General features: G+C 30.7%; 2 protein-coding genes across 2 annotated transcripts; both read left to right on the forward strand.

The window, feature by feature from the left end:
- Positions 1–3,363: 3,363 nt before the first annotated feature.
- LOC120068341 (probable inactive receptor kinase At3g02880) lies at positions 3,364–6,985 on the forward strand. The gene is made up of 2 exons (XM_039020079.1): positions 3,364–4,873; positions 6,100–6,985. The coding sequence occupies exons 1-2, from the start codon at positions 3,646–3,648 to the stop codon at positions 6,774–6,776; spliced, it is 1,905 nt and encodes a 634-aa protein (XP_038876007.1). The 5' UTR covers positions 3,364–3,645; the 3' UTR covers positions 6,777–6,985.
- A 9,379-nt stretch (positions 6,986–16,364) lies between these two features.
- On the forward strand, positions 16,365–18,294 carry LOC120092784 (15.7 kDa heat shock protein, peroxisomal). The gene is made up of 2 exons (XM_039050988.1): positions 16,365–16,607; positions 17,812–18,294. Exons 1-2 carry the CDS (start codon positions 16,469–16,471, stop codon positions 18,096–18,098), a joined length of 426 nt encoding a protein of 141 aa, XP_038906916.1. The 5' UTR covers positions 16,365–16,468; the 3' UTR covers positions 18,099–18,294.

Below are 18,294 nucleotides of genomic sequence, written 5' to 3' on the forward strand. Positions count from 1 at the left end.
TATTTAGATTGATGTTGGGCTATTAGGACTTGTTTTTTTGGATTTGGACTGATATTTAATTGTTACTAAACTAGTGTGAATGATTTTTTTTTTTTTTTTTTTTTTTTTTGAACCAATGTTGGATTGGGCTATTAGGGTTTATTTTTCTGGATTTGGACTGATATTTAGTTGTTAAGTAAAATACTATGAATCAAAATTTTAATTAATTTATTATTTTTTTAATTTTGGATAGTTGTAAGTTGATTAAATATGTCTATACGTCTAAAAGATTTAGTCCTCTTTGAATCTGCAAATGGTGGAGACAATGATATTGAGGCAGAAATTGATTAATTATTTGAATTTAGATGTATAAAATGGAAATAAGTTAGTACCTTCAAAGATATTCACACAAGTAGATTGGGAAGTTAGTAATCTAATCCAATTTGTGAAGATGGATCAACATCGGATGAAAGGGAAAGATTTGTAAAAAAACTCAAGTCTAATACAAAAAAGAATATTATTCGACACCAAAGAAGATTTACATATGGATGTACAAAAATATTGTGTGACACAATATTATTAGATTTTTGTTGTAGAATCTAACCATATGTGGTGTGAAATGCAAGTTGTGGAATGAGGGTTGCGATTGGAGATTCCGTGCTTGTCGGCATAAAACTCATGAGCTTTGTGCAATATTAAACTTGAAGTGGAACACTCGTCTTTATACTCAAAATTGACACATGATCAGTCACAACTTGATTCTAACTTTACGAGTATGAAAATTTAAAATATTATTCGAGTTGATCTTAGTGTTCTTGTGGTAGTACTTCAAGAAACAGTTAAAAAAATATATGAATATAATGTCAATTATAGATGTGTATGGCAAGTAAAGAGAAAAACATTAGTTAAAATTTTATATGATTGAGAACATATGCAGAGCTGTCATATTGGTTTGAGTGTTGTCGTGTACTGCAATCTTGAAACACGAGTAGATGGACATTTTATTTCGTTTGATGTGTCAAATAAGACGATTTTTTGACAAATTTTCTGGTCATTTGGTTCTACAATTGAAGGTTTTAAATATTGTAGACTCCCAATCATTTTATTGATTGTCCACTTAGTGTCATGTATTTTTTTTTTCACAATTTCATTTCGTTAGAATTTTATATAATGAAAAGTTTTATTTATATTACATGTATATGTAAATAGAGCGTTATTTAGTTGTATATGAGTATTCGATAAATATGGTAATTGCATACCATCGACTAATGCATAATCAGGTAATTTTATATCTTTCGTATGGAATGACGTATTTTTTTGGGTCCTATTTATTCATTTATGAAATTTTAGATCAATTGAACATCATACATACCAAAATTTATGGCATTGTTATCTAATTAATGTCACAATGATCAAGACATTTCGTTACCAGTGAGCCCTCTTATATTCTTCCATATCGTAGTGTGGCATCAATCAAAATGAGTGTTAAGACAATTTGAATTGTGACAAACAGTGACACTAATGTGTTATACAAACCCCCACTTCACCAAATTGACTTAAGAGGCAAGCACGACCAAGGCTAACAACGACTTCATGCAGACTACATATCGTTGTGGCATGCACATCATGATCATTGTGCAGGAGGAGATATAGTAGATCATATGGGCTTGTCATATTAGATGATTATTTAGCCTGGTATGACTCAAGTACAAGAAGATATATCAAATGTGAAGGCACTTATTATTATTATATGGTAAGAATTTTATTATTTATTTTTTCCAATTATATTGTATGAATATTATTTTATATTAATTTTTTTCTTCATACAGAGTAATTTTGTTCAAGATGTATACCAGTATTCAATACAACATAATTTACCAAAGCTAGTTTAATGTGTGACCGATGTATTATATGTGTAGAAGACATTATTCAACATACACGAAAACTTAACGTAGCTGGCACTCATAAGAGACTTGTTGGTCGTAGACGCCAATAACAACAAGTCGAGAATATTCCAAAGCAACACGTTGATCTAGAATCTCATGTACCTAATGATCTTATCCTAGTTTCTCCTAAACACTCACTAGGAGTTCAAGCAGACATCGCATCAAGTTCCAGCCATCAACACAAGTATTATGCACACAATGAATTCTTGTATGTTGTCACCCAACAATATATTGATGATGTAATTTATTATAACACTTTGAGGTTCTTATACCACGTCGTGGCTAGTGTCAGAGAAGACAGCCACTATGTGACACGTGATTTTTTTGTTGATTTATAATTGATTTTTTTTTTTACTTTATATATGTATTTTTATTTATATATAATTTCATTACACATTTTTCATATTATATGTCAAACTACATGTTTTAATATTTTATAAACGTAAACAAAAAAATAATAATAATTAACTCCATTTCTTTAAAAAAAATAATAATAAATAAATCTAAATGTGACATACAGATTTTCTTATCCTAATTTTATCGATTCTTTCCAGCTGCACCTTAAGAAGCTGATTGTTTTTTGGAATGTAGATAATCGGAATCTTAGATGTCTCGAATTATATATATTAGGAATTATAGATGTCCGACATTTTAGATTACAAGGATTGTTTTGTAGGAATATTTTTACAGATATTTGGAAATATTTTGATAATTATGTTTGTTTTATAAGATTTATAGGAATAATTTAAATTTACATAAAATTTCAAGAATACCCTTACAACTATTTATTATTTTATAATTAATTTGATATAATTTGAACTTATATAACATATTTATTTTTTCAATTTAAATTTCTTTTAAAATCAATACAATTTATATTATTTTATATATTATTTTTCTCAACAAAATAACATATCATAATTTAAGATTTTTTACAAAATAAATATTAATTTAAATTTAAAATTAAATATGTTGGATAAGAATTACGATATAACTAAAAATATATGATATACATGGTTGATCGTATTTATTTTAATTATATAATGCAAATGAAGATTAATATATATATATGTAAAATAAAATAAAAATGAAGGACAAAAAAGAAAGTAAAACGGGATGCTCGGACAAAGGGAATCTTCATATGTTAGAACATATAATACTACAAAACAAATACATTCTATGGGAATCTAGGATACTCGTGAATGAAACATTTGTTTTTTAAATAACGTTATTTTCGGATTTTTTTTTTTTTTTTTTTTTTGTCAACACCCTATTTTTATAATTTGAAAAAAACTGCATTATCTGTGAAATTACATAAAAGCTTTGGATTTAAATTTATAAAACAGTTAAAAATGGACATTTGGTTTGTTTTGATTCGGTTGGCCTAGAGGTGCTAAACCCGTAGGTTATATATTAGACGGCGATGTTGGTGATCGGCGAGGCCCACTTTTGGAAAGAAGTCCGTCTAACTTCCCATAAATGCCTTGAGAATCTTCTTCGTCATCTTTCTCTCTGAATTTCCATTTTTACTCAGTCAACCGATGTCTTTGTACCCTTCGACTTCATCTTCAACACGTTTTTGTACAATGGTGAGCCCTCTTCTCTCTGATTCCTCTGTTGACTTCCACAATCCTATTCATTATCTGGATTTTACAAAACCCTCTTCCCCTTTTCGGATTACCATCTATTTTCTTCTTCTTCTTCTTCTTCTTCGCCGCCAATGGCGTGCCGGAATCTCCTCCGGCTGTGTTTTCCATCTATCCTGTTTCTTGTTTTGATCTTCTTTCCGACAGGAGAGGCAGAGGCTGATCTTGCGTCGGACACGGCGGCGCTGGTGGCGCTTCAGAAGGCCATGGGCGTTTTGAGCCGGACTCGCTATTGGAACCTCTCCGAGAATACTCCATGTTTGTGGCTTGGCGTTACTTGCGGCGGCGGGAGGGTTACTGAACTGCGGCTTCCCGGCGTTGGTCTCGTCGGCCAACTTCCTTTAGGGCTTGGAAATTTGACTCAACTTCAAACCCTATCTCTTCGTTCTAACATGCTTTCAGGTTCTATTCCGTCTGATTTTGCAAACCTCCGTTCCCTTCGGAACCTCTACTTGCAACGGAACTCGTTTTCCGGCGAGATTCCGCCGGTTCTGTTCAGTATTCAGAGTCTTGTTCGCCTGAATTTGGCGCACAACAAGTTCATCGGTCCGATTTCATTAGGTTTCAATAATCTCACGAACTTACAGGTTCTCAATTTGGAAGAGAATCAACTCGATGGATTTATTCCTGATTTAAACATTCCCTCGCTCAATGTTCTCAATGTTTCTTTCAATCGTCTCAACGGCTCAATCCCTTCTCAATTTTCCAATCAACCAGCCAGTGCCTTTAACGGCAACTCACTCTGCGGGAAGCCACTGAGCCCTTGCGACGGCAAGGAGAAAAAATTATCCGCTGGAACAATCGCCGGAATTGTCATTGGAAGTTTGATTGCATTCTTGATCATCATTCTGATTTTGATCTTTCTGTGTCGAAAGACGATCAGGATTAATCGGCCGACTGATGCTCAGACGACGGCGACGACCTCCGGGAGATTGTCGTCAGAGGTTGAGAATGTGGTCGGCGGAAGTCAAGTAGCTGGGAATGAGAGGAATTTGGTGTTCTGTAGGAAAGGAGAGAATGTGTTTGATTTGGAGGAACTGTTGAAAGCTTCTGCAGAGGTATTGGGGAAAGGAAGTTTTGGGTCAACTTACAAGGCAGCTCTTGATGTGGGGATAACTGTTGTGGTTAAGAGATTGAGAGATGTTAAAGTTTCAGAGGAGGAATTTAAGGAGAAGATTGAAAACTTGGGGATGATGAATCATCAGAACTTAGTTCCTATTAAGGGTTACTATTATGGCAGAGATGAGAAGCTTCTGCTGTGTGATCATGTCTCCATGGGAAGCTTATCTGTACATTTACATGGTGAGTTTCTTTCCTTTCATTATCTCAGGGAAATTTCAAAACATTGGCTTTCATTTAGGCAATTACACATTAACTATTGCTTTAGTTTTCAAAAGTTGAATTTTGAAAAGCTTCCTAACAATGTAGTCCTTAAAACTTTTGTAATGATTTTGTTGTTGTACTTTCAAATTCGTAACAATTTAGTCTCTCAACTTTTATAAGTAATGATTTAGTCTTACTTTATAATTTGTAATGATTTAAGGGCCGTATTTACTATTTACTATAGTTTTTGCTATTTTACATTCATCATTTTTTAAACTAAAATAATCTACACCTCAAACACAAACTATTATAACCCAACTATAATAACCTAGGACTATAATGACCAACTTCTTGCCCCAAATGTTCCCTTAATTCCTATGGTGAAATTTTTCATCAAAATTAAGTGTTAATTTTTATTAAGTAAAGACTTAGGCTTTATAGTTTATAAATAAAGTTGATTCCAAATCAATTTATCAATAGACGTGTAAAAAATTTCATTAAATCATATTAATATTTTTCATAATAGGGACTAAATCGTTATGAATTGTATAGGGTGGGAACTAAATCATTATTTATCAAAATTCAGGGATTAACTTGTTACAAATTTGAGAGTATAGGGACTTATATCATTAACAACTAAAGTTTTGGGGACTAAATTGTTACCTTCATACAAGTTTAGGATCACGGCTGTTTTTGAAAACGTTTTTAGAGAATAGGTAACAAAATAAAGATACCTGGAACTTGAAAGTTTATAAACGTAAATAATGTAGTGGTCATCATAGGGGACCGAAATTATGAACTCTGTTAGTAAAGAAGTTTGGTAGCAACCATTTCCAGGTGTGGATAAACTTTTGAGTAATTAGTGATCTAGAGGATTGAATTGGGATGCCTAAACTATATAGGAGTAGTTTTCAGTCTTTTTGGTTACAATTAACAGAATTATAAACAACAGTAACAAATTTGTAAGGCTGTGGCAATTACTCGAACCCAGAGTTGAAGAGTGTGATTGTAACAATCACTTAGATAGTTTTTGCATTTCTTTTTGCATTTCTGCTGATTATCTTTTGCTGGCTTTCTTTCTGATGCAACTTTATGCTTCTGGTTAAGAACTTGTTTATAACAATCACGTGTTCAATCATTAGTATTTTGCTGTGCCATTGGATAAGTTGGACCATAACGTCTATATGGTTATATTATGGGTACAGGTAACAGAGATCCTAGTAGGACTCCATTGAAATGGGAAGCAAGGGCTGGCATTGCACTTTCAGCCGCTCGGGGGATTACGTATCTACATTCTCGACGACCTCCCACCTCTCATGGCAATATAAAGTCTTCAAACATTCTCCTCCACAGATCCCATACAGCTTGTGTCTCTGACTTTGGTCTCATTCAAATTGCAAGTCCTACATCCACTCCAAACCATGTTGCAACCTACCGCGCCCCCGAAGTCACCGATCCTCGAAAGGTATCCCTGAAAGCAGATGTTTACAGTTTTGGTGTGGTAATTCTAGAGCTTCTAACAGGGAAGGCTCCGAACTCCGCAATGCTCAATGACGATGGCATAGACCTCCCGCGATGGGTGCACTCGAAAGTCGAAGAGAAGAAAACTGCTGAATTGTTCGATGAGGAGCTGTTAGAATACAGTAATGGCTTGGATGAAATGGTTCAACTTCTGCATCTTGCCATGTTATGTACAGCACCACACCCGGACAGTCGCCCTTCGATGGTGAAGGTGACGAGTCGAATCGATGAAATATATCATTCGGTCTTACTGAAAGAACAAGATATGAGCAACGACAAGTTTTATGACGTGGGTAGTACTGTTTCTCAGCAATTTTACTCAGCTGATTCGATCATGGTTCCTCTTCCACCTTCAATCTAGCAAGTTATAGAACTAATTGAACATAAAATTGTTTGTTGATTCTTTGGATTTATGTCTCTTTTGTTATAAACCTTGGTTTTTTCATCACATTTTTACATTTTCTTCGTAATTTAAAACCATGTTATTGGTCGTGTTTCAAAGATTCACCAAGTCATTGTTTGTGTATTGTTTATTGACTTTGGCTGTGTCTAAGATTATTCTTTGGCCTACATTTTAAACTCTCTTTCATCTCATTTTGTATTTTCTTTTTAGTCTATTTTTGTATGTAAATTTATCAAATGTTTACTTTTAGTTTTAATATATAATAAAAATCTAATGTGAAAAATCTTAAAAATTTAACCTAATATATTAACATGTAGTTTCATATATTTTCTCACAGAGATGTAAAAATATCAATTTATATTTGAGGTTGTATAAATATAAATTATGAACTAGTAATTGTACTAATTTAATCAATTTTATCTATTGAACTTCTAAATTTTTCTAAACTAATCAATTTCAACTCAATTAAAATTTCTTTTTGAAAATTGTTCATGTTTCAATTCTAATTGTTCAACATTTGAAAAGGTTTGTCAAATTTAATTAATATTCTAAATTGATTCACTTATGCTAATTTATCACATTAATTGAAACAATTTTAAGTCTCACAATATTTTTCAAATTTAGAAGATGGTACAAATTAACACATCTATAAAAGTTTAAGTTCAAATTGATACAATTATGGATTCTATTTGAATTGATATAACTCGCCACAATTGGTGTAATGTCTGGGTGCGTATGGCGGTACAAGAAAGCCCCTACACCCAACAGTTGAATTAGGTTCAAGGGAAGGTCCTACTCGTCCCGTCGAACCAATAAAAAAACCACTNAGGGAAGGTCCTACTCGTCCCGTCGAACCAATAAAAAAACCACTTTCCTACTCGTCCCGCCAATAAAAAAACCCCTTACATTCCCACGGAATTTAGTGTTTAAATTGAAAAATTAAAATTTTAACTATGAGAATGAATAAGATGAAAAACCTATTTAGATTAACGAGAGAAAATGTTTTTTGAAAAAGTTATTTTTATTTAAACTCTTTTGATAAAAAGAGTTTAAAATATAGTTATTTTAAATGGTTATCAAATATTTCATTTTTCTTTTTCTAAAATGATTTTTTTAGAGGGAAAAAATCAAACACATCCAAAAATTTTAATACACATGTTGGTTGGATGTTTAGGTTTAACTTTTAAAAAAATAAAAATAAAAACAAAAACTTATTAAGAAATTAGCTTGAATGTGGTCAGTTTTCCAATCTGGAATGATTTGTTAGAATTTTTGGTAATTCTGTTTGATATGGAAAGAAAATATTAATTTAATTAAATGGGGAATTTCCAAATATAAAATAAGAAAAAGACAAAAATTTAATTAAATATCCAAAAGGGTGATTGAAAATGAAAACCAAATGATGAGCTGGTTACAGTACAAAGATTTTCTTTACAACATGGCTAACACTATCTATGCTTTCTATGTATAATCCTCCCCTAATTCTGGGACCATATCTTTATTTTTAATTATAGTTTTAGGCCAAAATCAATGGTCCCCCAATATTTTATTTTTAGCTCAACTTTTACAATAATAATAATAATAATAAATGTTAGTTAATTAGTTTATTTTATTTGTTAATTGTTGGCTTATTAAGTAGATAATATTAAAATCTTTAGTTGATAAATGAGGTCATCTCGAGTGTTAAATGCTAAACTAGAATTCTTTGACAAAATATTAGCAATTAGAAGGATACTTCGAAAACTATTTGAAAAAATAAGGTGAATTTTTTTGTCCTCAACGAAAATCCCGTCATTTGACAAACTAAATATAATTACTATGGATATAGGTCATTCCTTACATGCCCAATATGAGTCGATAATGAGAGTTGGGACGAAGGTCAATCATCGTCTATACGAAGATGCAATAATTGTGGACAATACATGACTTAGTAGGGATGATCTAAGCATCATCAAAGTAGATCATCTTTTAGTAATGAACAAGAATATTTTGTTCGTACAACTCCTTAAAATCTTGGTATAATTAGCTTTAATTATTTTTTTAGAAAGTATTTTATTTTAGGTTCAAAATGGCCTTAAGACTATACAATTGTTAAATCCTATTTTTTCTTTAAAAAAACACCCAAATTATTCTTTACTTTTATTTTAAAGACATAAAATAATAAGTCATTTTCATCGTAGAAAATCTTAGAGATTTTATTGAGTTGAAAAAGTTGGATCATTGTCTAATTTGAATGTCTTTGATTAAAATATCATTTATGTTCCTAAATCTTTTTATTTTAAATTTTCAATACCACTGATTGTTCATACCCAATAAAGAAGCAAATAGATTTTTAAGTACCCTAGCTTTTTCTAATTTTATAAAATGTAATGTTTTAGCATTTAGTAAAAGAAAAATGATAGCGTGTTAACTTTGAGAAAAAATAATTAAAGAAAACGAGAAGCAAATTAAAAATATGATGTCAAATTAACTTTTAAAAAAACGAGTTAAAAGATGAGAGAAGAACTAAAAAAAATAATAAATAAAAAAAGATTAATGTCACATGGATTGTGTCTTTTCAAGAGATGCAACCAAATCCGCATTAGCACATTAGTTTACCAAAAAAGTCGTTCGTTTTTTTATATGTTGTGTCATTCCAATCCAATGAAAACAAAAACAATCACCTTACCTTTGCAAATAGTTTTTGAAATACCTTAATTTTTGCTAATATTTTGCCTAAGAACCCTATTTTACCATTTAATCATCAGCATTGCTATTAAGACAAAGGGTAAGAAATGGTTGGTTTGAAGTTGATTAGAAAATAAGCCACATTTTTTTTTTTATCATTATAAGACGGGTTCTCTTAAAAGAGATGCATTTGTTTTTTTGTTTTTTTTTTTTGTTTTTTTATGATTAAAAACTATACCTTCTTAGTTTCTGAAGACACATTTCACCCTTTTTTTTCCTTCCTAAATTTAATCATTTATAAAATCTTTTTGCTTTTTTCTAAGACAATACATATCATCAAACAACAATAGATCAGATTAGAACAAATAGAGTTATGCAACCATTCAAGAATATTGGCTTTCCAAAACTCAAAAGTTCATCATCCACTTTGTGAGCCACCCATCAACAATTGAATTCCTTTCCCCTGCTTGGTGTGTACAAATTCGACAATATTGTTCGACTTCTTTGAAGCAGAATAACTCTTAGACAATTAGATTCTACAATAATATGGCAATGTCTCTTCAGAATGACCATCTTCAAACCTTTCGCAATGACTTGCAATTCAAGAACTTTAATAACTAGGTTCCTAGAAATTAGCCCTAAATCCTACTTCAATAGCGTTTCCCTCATAGTTAGAAAATTATCCTCCCGAAACCTCTCATCTGATTATTGTCACTTCAAAAAGCATCGGTATTCAATTTCTCAAACCGAAGCAAGATCCATGAGGCATGCGAGTCATTATCCAAAGAAGTTGAATAGTTGACTTGTATAGCAAGTGATGTAGAAACCATGCTTCTATTTGAAATGTTCCTGGTTTAGGAAATATGGCAGTGAATCAACTCCTTATGCATGTGAATATTTAGGTGATCTCCTTGAAAGACGCATTTGTTCCTCTACTTTCAAATCTTCCATAACATGATTAGCAACTTCTCAGCTAGAGATGTCCATTTGTCCTATGGGAATCACTCGAAAATCCTCATTTATACGGAGAATGGGGAGGGAGTAGGGAGGATTTTCTCTCTGTTGACTAAATTAGGTCAGAAATGGAAATTAACCCTATTATTTTATTTTTATTTTTATTTTTATATTATGTGTAGTGTATGTATAATTGTTGTTGCAAGGAAGAATAAATTAAATAAGGAATTTTGCAAGGAAGAATTTAAATGGAGGTGGGAACTCTTTTCTCTTATAATTGTTGTTTTTTGTGGTCTTAGAATTGGAACCAGTTTGGCTATATATTTTTAACCTCTCTTAATGGACCAATATGTAATATCAACCACTAATACGACATTTTTCTACTGTTTTTCAAACAGATGTGTTAGATAAGCAAATTATATTCAACATTCAAATGCTAACTTTAGGATTATAAAAAAAAAAATGCTAACTTTAGCAATCTATTATAAAAGCATATGACCCAATGTTTTAAACGTCGGATATCAACAAAAGTGTGTTAAAAATATCTAAACTAATAAACAATCATTTCACTCGTTAAAAATTTTTAGAAAAAAATGTTACTTTTCATCTCTAAACTTGTCAAGTTGTATCATTTTCATCATAATTTTTTTTTCCATCTAACTAGAGAAAAATACAAGAACAAAATAGGTGGGATGTAGAAGCAGTTTTTCATTAACGTTTAGTCATTTTATATTTGCTTGTCTTCCTCTATTTTTCTTTACTTATTTATGAGGAATTACGTAATAATTTTTCTTGGTATTTTGGTCAGAGTTTTTGAAAAATAATAATTTTAGTAAAAATTACCTTTTTAGTCCATGTTACTGTCAAAATTGATTTTGATTTTGATTTATGAAAATCCTAAAAACTCAGGGACTAAAAATTTGATTTTTGTATAAATTTATTTAGGTGATTTTGAGTTGATTTTTTATCAAACAACTACTCGTAGAACCATAACAAGAACGGAGGCTCCAGTGAACCGTGATAGGAACGAAGGGTCCAATGAACTGCGACAAGAACGGAGGCGATGGAATCGGTAGCAGTGAACGAAAAAATATGCAAAACAGAAACTCGTGAAAAGAAGGCTGAGTCGCAGGTCTTGCTATCTTTAAGACATTTTGCGGTTTTGCCTGATGTGCAAGTAGTTCATAAAGGATGTCACGTCGTCTCCAGCATAAAACAGCCCAAATTAAAACTTGACTCGATCGGAACTGCACCAAAAGTCGATCAAAATTCTCACACTCCTCTAGACTGACTATGCTCGAAAAACGTGAAGAGAAAGGAGAAGAAAAGCAGGGAGGGAAAGAATACGATTTCTGGATTCTGCCTTTCTTCTGAAGCACTAAAGTCAATTTATAGGCCTTTTGAGTGTACAAATAAGTCGTAACGTACATACGTACGCACAGAGCGGACCGTTCATATGGAACGGCAAACCCGAAAGACCATGGAAAATTCGGACGACTGAAAAGAACGGATGACTTAAAGAATATTATTATTATTATTATTATTATTTAATAAATAAAACTTTTTTAAATAAAAAAATATTCTACACACATTCCTCGCCCGCCTGACTAGATGGAAGCGGCATGTGGAATGACCATCAAACCCATATTTACTTACATTTTCACCCCTTCTAAAACCTAGGTATCCCTTCAAATCCAAACCCACAAAGAAAGGTAGAGACAAATTAGGAGGTATTCTTTATTGATTTAACCAATGTGGATTCTCCACTTTCCGTTTCCTTCATTTAAAAAAATATATATAAATTGTCACCAACAATTTTAAATAAAATCAAGTGAAATAGCTAACAAAACGTCTAAATTGATTCACTTATAAAAATATAAAATTTAAATTGATTCAAATATTAGTTTTAAGCTATATAATTTGATACAATCCTTGACAAAAAAGAAGAAAGAAAAGAAAAGATGACACATGATAAATTATAGATATTATATTGCAGCCCGTTTAAAGAGACTGAAAAAGTCATATCTAATTAACCAAATTTTTAAGACTAAAAAAATAATAATAATAAGACTCATTTAATAACCATTTGATATGTTTTTTAAATTAAGTGTATAAACATTACACCTATTTATATGTTTTTTTGTTTTGTTAATACACTTTCCACCAACATTCTCTAAAACCTAAGTTAAATTATAGAAACTAAGTCCCCATTTGATAACGATTTGGTTTTTGAGTTTTTGTTTTTAAAAATTACGCCTATAGACACTACTTCTACCTCTAAATTTCTTTATTTATTATCTACTTCAATGGTTTAAAAAATCAAGTCAAATTTTAAAAACTAAAAAAAAGTAGCTTTTAAAATTTTGTTTTTGTTTTTGAAATTTGGCAAAGAATTCAACCATTATACTTAAAGAGAGATGCAAATCATTGTAAGAAATGGGGAGAAAATAGAACTGTTTTCAAAAACAAAAAATAAAATGGTTACCAAGCGAGACCTAAAAAAGTAATTTTAAAAAAATAAATTTTCTTTTTAAAATTTGACTAAGAATTTAATCATTTATTCTTAAAAAAATTGTATTTCATCAATATTCTATCTATATCACAATATTTCAAGTATGAGATGATATGTATTGAAAAGTTAATCATTAACAGAATAGAGATTACATTCTTTATCCAATTAATAAAGCTCATTTGGTAACCATTTCGTTCTTAGTTCTTTGTTTTTAACATTTAAGCTTATTTTTTCTCAATTTTTTTTACAATGAGTTGCAACTTATTAAGTATAAGAGTGTTATATTCTTAGTCAAATTTCATAAATAAAAATAAGTTAAAAAAAGTCATCCCCGTTTGATAACCATTTGATTTTTTTGTTTTTGTTTTCAGAAACTAAGGCTATAGACACTACTGTCACCTCTAAATTTATTCCTTTATTTTCTATGTTTTAACGATTGTTTAAAAAAAAATAAATAAATAAATAAATTTGAAAACTAAAAAAAGTAGCTTTTAAAAACTTATTTTTGTTTTTGGAAATTGGTTAAGAATTCAACCATTGTACTTAATAAAGATGAAATGATTGTAAGAAATGTGAAGGAAATACACTTAATTTTTCAAAAACCAATGACAAAAAAACAAAGCTAGTTGCATAAATGGAATTCAAACCCAAAATATAAAATATGTAATATAATGATAAAATAATTGCATATATAGAACAAAAATTGGTAAAAGACTAAAAAGCTCATGCCTAGCCACCATTTTGCTCGCTTCTTTCCAATTTTCTCAAATGGAAAGCTATCGCTAATAACAACTATTGATGATAGCCACTGATAGTTGCTATCACTGAGCTATGAGTGACTATCACTGATAGTTGCTTTCAGTGATAGCTTTCAATTTGAGAAATATTAATACAATCTTTAAATATTAGCTTTTAGTTTGCAAACAGTTATCAGTGGCTATCATTGACACACTTTCATCAATTGGAATCAACCTTGAAATATTAACAGTTAAGACTATCAGTGCTATCAATGATGGACTTTTATAAATAATTATCGATATTGAAAGAAAACCAACAACTTTGAAAGATTGAGTCATACCAATGATGGAAAACTATTAGTGTCTATCACTTATAGACTTTCATAAATGACTAACAACTTTGAAAGATTAACACAGTAACTATTACTAATAATCTTCTATTATGACCATTACTGATAACAGCTATCGGTCGCTATCACTGATAGACTTTCATCAATTAGAATCAACCTTGAAATATTAAGATTTAAGACTAGCAATGATAGACTTCTATAACTAGTTGTGAACTTTCAAAGAAACTCGATATATAGATTTCACCTAAATTCTATCACCGATATCACTAATATCACTCATATCACTCATATCGTGGTTATCAGTGATAGCTTCTTTCACTGATAACATCGTTAATAAGATGCTATCAATGATCTCACTGATATCATGTTATCAATGATCTCACTGATTTCATGCTATCAATAATATCATTGATATCATGTTACCAGTGATAGATCTCTATCACCAATAACATGTTATCAGTGGTAGTTTCTACCATCAATAACGTGCTATTAATGGTAGTTTTTCATATATTTTTTTAATCCCCAAATTGCCCCTGGTATGGTCGATTTAACAGTTTTTTCAAGTACTATATAATTTCTATATTGTGTATAAATTCTCAATAAAAATACGGTGTAAATAGAATCGTCTGTTATGAGACCATGTATCAATTCTCAATAGAAATATAGTGTAAATGAAATTGTTGGTTACGAAACTTCAACCTAACGGGTTCAAGAGATAAAGAGATAAAGGTGTCAACTTTTTCTCTCAATTTAAAATTTGAATGGATAGTTTAATATTTGTTTTGATTTGATTTAATAACTTTTCGAAAATATTCAGAATTAATCCATCTTTAATTTGTTTATCACAATTTTGATTTTATTTTATAATATATCTTTAGATTTTATATTATTTTAAATTCAAAATATTTTTTTTTATCTTGATTAGGATTTTATTTAATATTTTTATATATATTATCTTTTAACAAAATATATATTTCATTTAAATTTTATCATTTTTTTAATCACCTTTTATTCATTGTCATTTTATTATGTTATTATACGATTAATTTGTCTTTTTGACAAACAAATAAATATTCACTTTTGCAGACTTGCTGTTTTTGCTACGTCTCTACAACGAGTTAGGCTTCCTTCATATATTGTGGTTGATGGATTTATAAATATAGTGTAATTATAAATAAACGAACTCTCTTCTTGATTTTTCTCTCTCAAATTATATTTGAATTTATATTTTATTTAGTTACTTATCGAATTAATCACAATAAACAAAAGCTTTATGATTTTCTCTCCAATTTATATTTGAATTTATCTTTTTATTATCAAATTTGATTTTATCTAACTTTCTATTTGTTCAAATGTTTGTTACAAATTCAATTGTATCTAAATATTTTTTCATTATTTTATACATATTGCTATCAAAATAATTTGATTTTTTTTTTCATATTTTCGATGTTTTAAATTTTTCATATAGAAACATGTAAAAATAAGTTGTTGTACTTAAAAAGAAACATATAAATGAGAATTAAATTTTAAATGTTTGAAACATGTGCACATATATATATTGTTCGATTTATTATTAATATTAATGTTATTATTATCATTATCATTATTAAAATAAGATTAAAAAACCCTAAATCTCACATTCTTCATCTTATTCACTTAGTCGTCCTCAAAATCTCTTTTTCTCATTATCAATCTCAACAACTTTTCTTGAATTTCATCGTCTTGACTAACCACCTTTGCTAGGTCATCAACTTTTTTCACTCGCACATATGTTTCCTACTTTTGTTTCTACTTTCGATAATGACATTCTGAGATTGATAGTGTTTAAAGTTAGCTTTCAATATCCTATGAGAAAAATGGTCACATGAAATGAAGGCAATGAAACTCCCTACAACTAGTTTGGTGTCAAACACAATCACATTTTCAATATGGTTCTAGAATGTTTAGGTAAAGTGTATTTGTGGTATTTGAGTTATTTTTGAAACAGTGTTTCTTTACATTATCATTTATACTTATTTTATTATTTTATGATAGTTTTATCATTTAATAATAACTTTAAAATTTACTATTTTTCTGATAAGTTGTTTTTTTTAGTATGAACCCTACAAGAATTTTGCTAATACTTTTCAAAAGAGACCTATTTTAATACTTAATCCCAAAAACTCACCGAAGTTTAGTGTAGAAAATAGAAAATATCATTTGTTTTAAAACTGAGAGCCCATATTGCACGAAGATGACACGTGATGGACGATTATGAGGTTTTAAAAATGTAGAAGAAGTCTCTAGAAACGAGTGCCGTATAAATTGATTGAAAGAGACGAGGCTAAGAAGAGTCTAGAGATCATTTCAATTTCTAGAGATTAATCGATTCCCTCCATAAATACAATTATCGCTGCCTTTCTCTGAAACTTCATCCCAAGTCTGCTTTTAATGGCGAATGATTTGTTTGAACATCCTCTCCGGCGTTTCCTTTGGAGCCCCGCCGTGTTCCGGCAGCCGTCCGGCGCCGTTGCGCTTTTGGATTGGCTCGAAACATCCAATGCTCACATCTTTAAGGTTGACGTTCCAGGTACCTTTTCTGATTCTTTTTTTTTTTTTTTTTTTTTTTTTTTTCTTTTATTGCCGCTTGGCCTTGAATGCCGATTTAATTTTACTCGAGGTATGTGAAATTTCTGTTTGTAATGTCTCTGCGGAGTGGAGTTCCTCTAGGTTTTGTGGATTGAATTGTTTGTCCAAGTTTTTTTTTTTTTTTTTTGTTATTTATCCTGGATTCTTGACTTGTTCGGCTCAGTCGGAGTGATTATAAGGAATCGTATTATTGTTTGTAGCTTAGATTCGATGCGAAATCGAGCAGTCAGTTTAATGAGTTCGAGTTTTGGAAAGTGCTTTCTGTCTTGGATTATTGAATTGGCTGTCGCCTGCGAAATTTGTTGAAAATTAAGAAATATTGAACACGGTTTGAGTTTTAGATAAACACAGTGCTTAATTGAGTGTTTATGTATTTTGTTTATTTTAAGGTGGATTAAATGTTCATAGGGAGTTTTATTGATACCGAAACATGAATCAAGAATAAATTTGTATAACAGGAATCGAACTTAGCCAGCAAAACACAAAGAACTGTGCACCGGTGTGGGGGTCAAGTCACACTCTATGATGCTCAAGTTTGTATCAGACAATTGAAAATAGTATGAAGTTTGGACGTACCCCTGAACAATGTTTTAAAAAATCCTCACAGGCGCGCTTGGCACATGGTGCACAAGAAAGCACGCCTCAGGCCTTGGAGCTTTTTCATTATTAAAACAAAAACAATAATTTATAGGTTCTTCCTTCTATATTCATCATAATGAAATTAAATTTATTAAGCGAAATCCCTTGTATTTAGGATGATGTTCTACTTCAACTATGCTTTCTTTTCTTTACGTAGCATTGCTTCATGAGCTTTCTTATGTGTAAGTCCTAGAAGACTATTGCGTTGTATTGCACTTATCTTTAACAAACACTGGATTTGCCACATTTCATAGCTTGTAAAGATGTTTCATTTGGTAACGGAATACATGACTTGGGCCGCTAAGGATTGAATGAAATGGTTGTGCTATTAAAGCTCTAAACAATTGTGTCGTTAGGACTACTACTACTCAACCCTTCCCTTTAAACTCAAATACTTGATTCTCCTTGTTTTTCTTCTCCACACATCTGCTAAAAACACGACATTCATCCTGTGTTATCTATTTGATAGAATATTAACTGGTTGTTGCTATTTGAAATTTGTTCAGGATTTAGTAAAGATGAGTTAAAGGTAGAGGTTGAAGAGGGAAATGTTATGCACATAACAGGAATCAGTGGTAAAGAGGAAGGTGTTGGGAAAGAGGCCATTTGGCATTTGGGTGAAAGACAAACAGGGAAGAGAAGTTTTTCCAGGGAGATTGAACTGCCTGAAAATGTTAAGTTGGATCAGATTAAAGCTCAGCTTGAAAATGGACTTCTCACCATTGTTGTCCCCAAAGATACAGCCCCAAGGCCATCAAAGGTCAGGAAAATCAACATTATTAGCAAGCTTTAAGATGTGAAACTAATAAGAGTTCATCAATGCTTAAGCTTTTGGAGTTAGAATACAATGCCATCAATGATGTGTTGTTCCTGTGTGTAACATAAATAATGGGCTGTTTTTTTTTAGTTGTTTTCAACTGTGTTTTAGATACACTTTTCATAACATATAGGTAAATGGTATAGATTGCTCCTGAATTTTGTTGGTCTTA

The sequence above is a fragment of the Benincasa hispida genome, chromosome 12 (assembly GCF_009727055.1).
Source record: "Benincasa hispida cultivar B227 chromosome 12, ASM972705v1, whole genome shotgun sequence".
Taxonomy (NCBI): Eukaryota; Viridiplantae; Streptophyta; class Magnoliopsida; order Cucurbitales; family Cucurbitaceae; genus Benincasa; species Benincasa hispida.

Excerpts from the sequence above, each read along its gene's own strand:
- LOC120068341 (XM_039020079.1), top strand. The coding sequence starts at position 3,646 with ATGGCGTGCCGGAATCTCCTCCGGCTGTGTTTTCCATCTATCCTGTTT. Across the intron at positions 4,874-6,099 it reads CTTATCTGTACATTTACATG|GTAACAGAGATCCTAGTAGG; the intron begins GTGAGTTTCTTT and ends TTATGGGTACAG.
- LOC120092784 (XM_039050988.1), top strand. The coding sequence starts at position 16,469 with ATGGCGAATGATTTGTTTGAACATCCTCTCCGGCGTTTCCTTTGGAGC. Across the intron at positions 16,608-17,811 it reads CTTTAAGGTTGACGTTCCAG|GATTTAGTAAAGATGAGTTA; the intron begins GTACCTTTTCTG and ends AAATTTGTTCAG.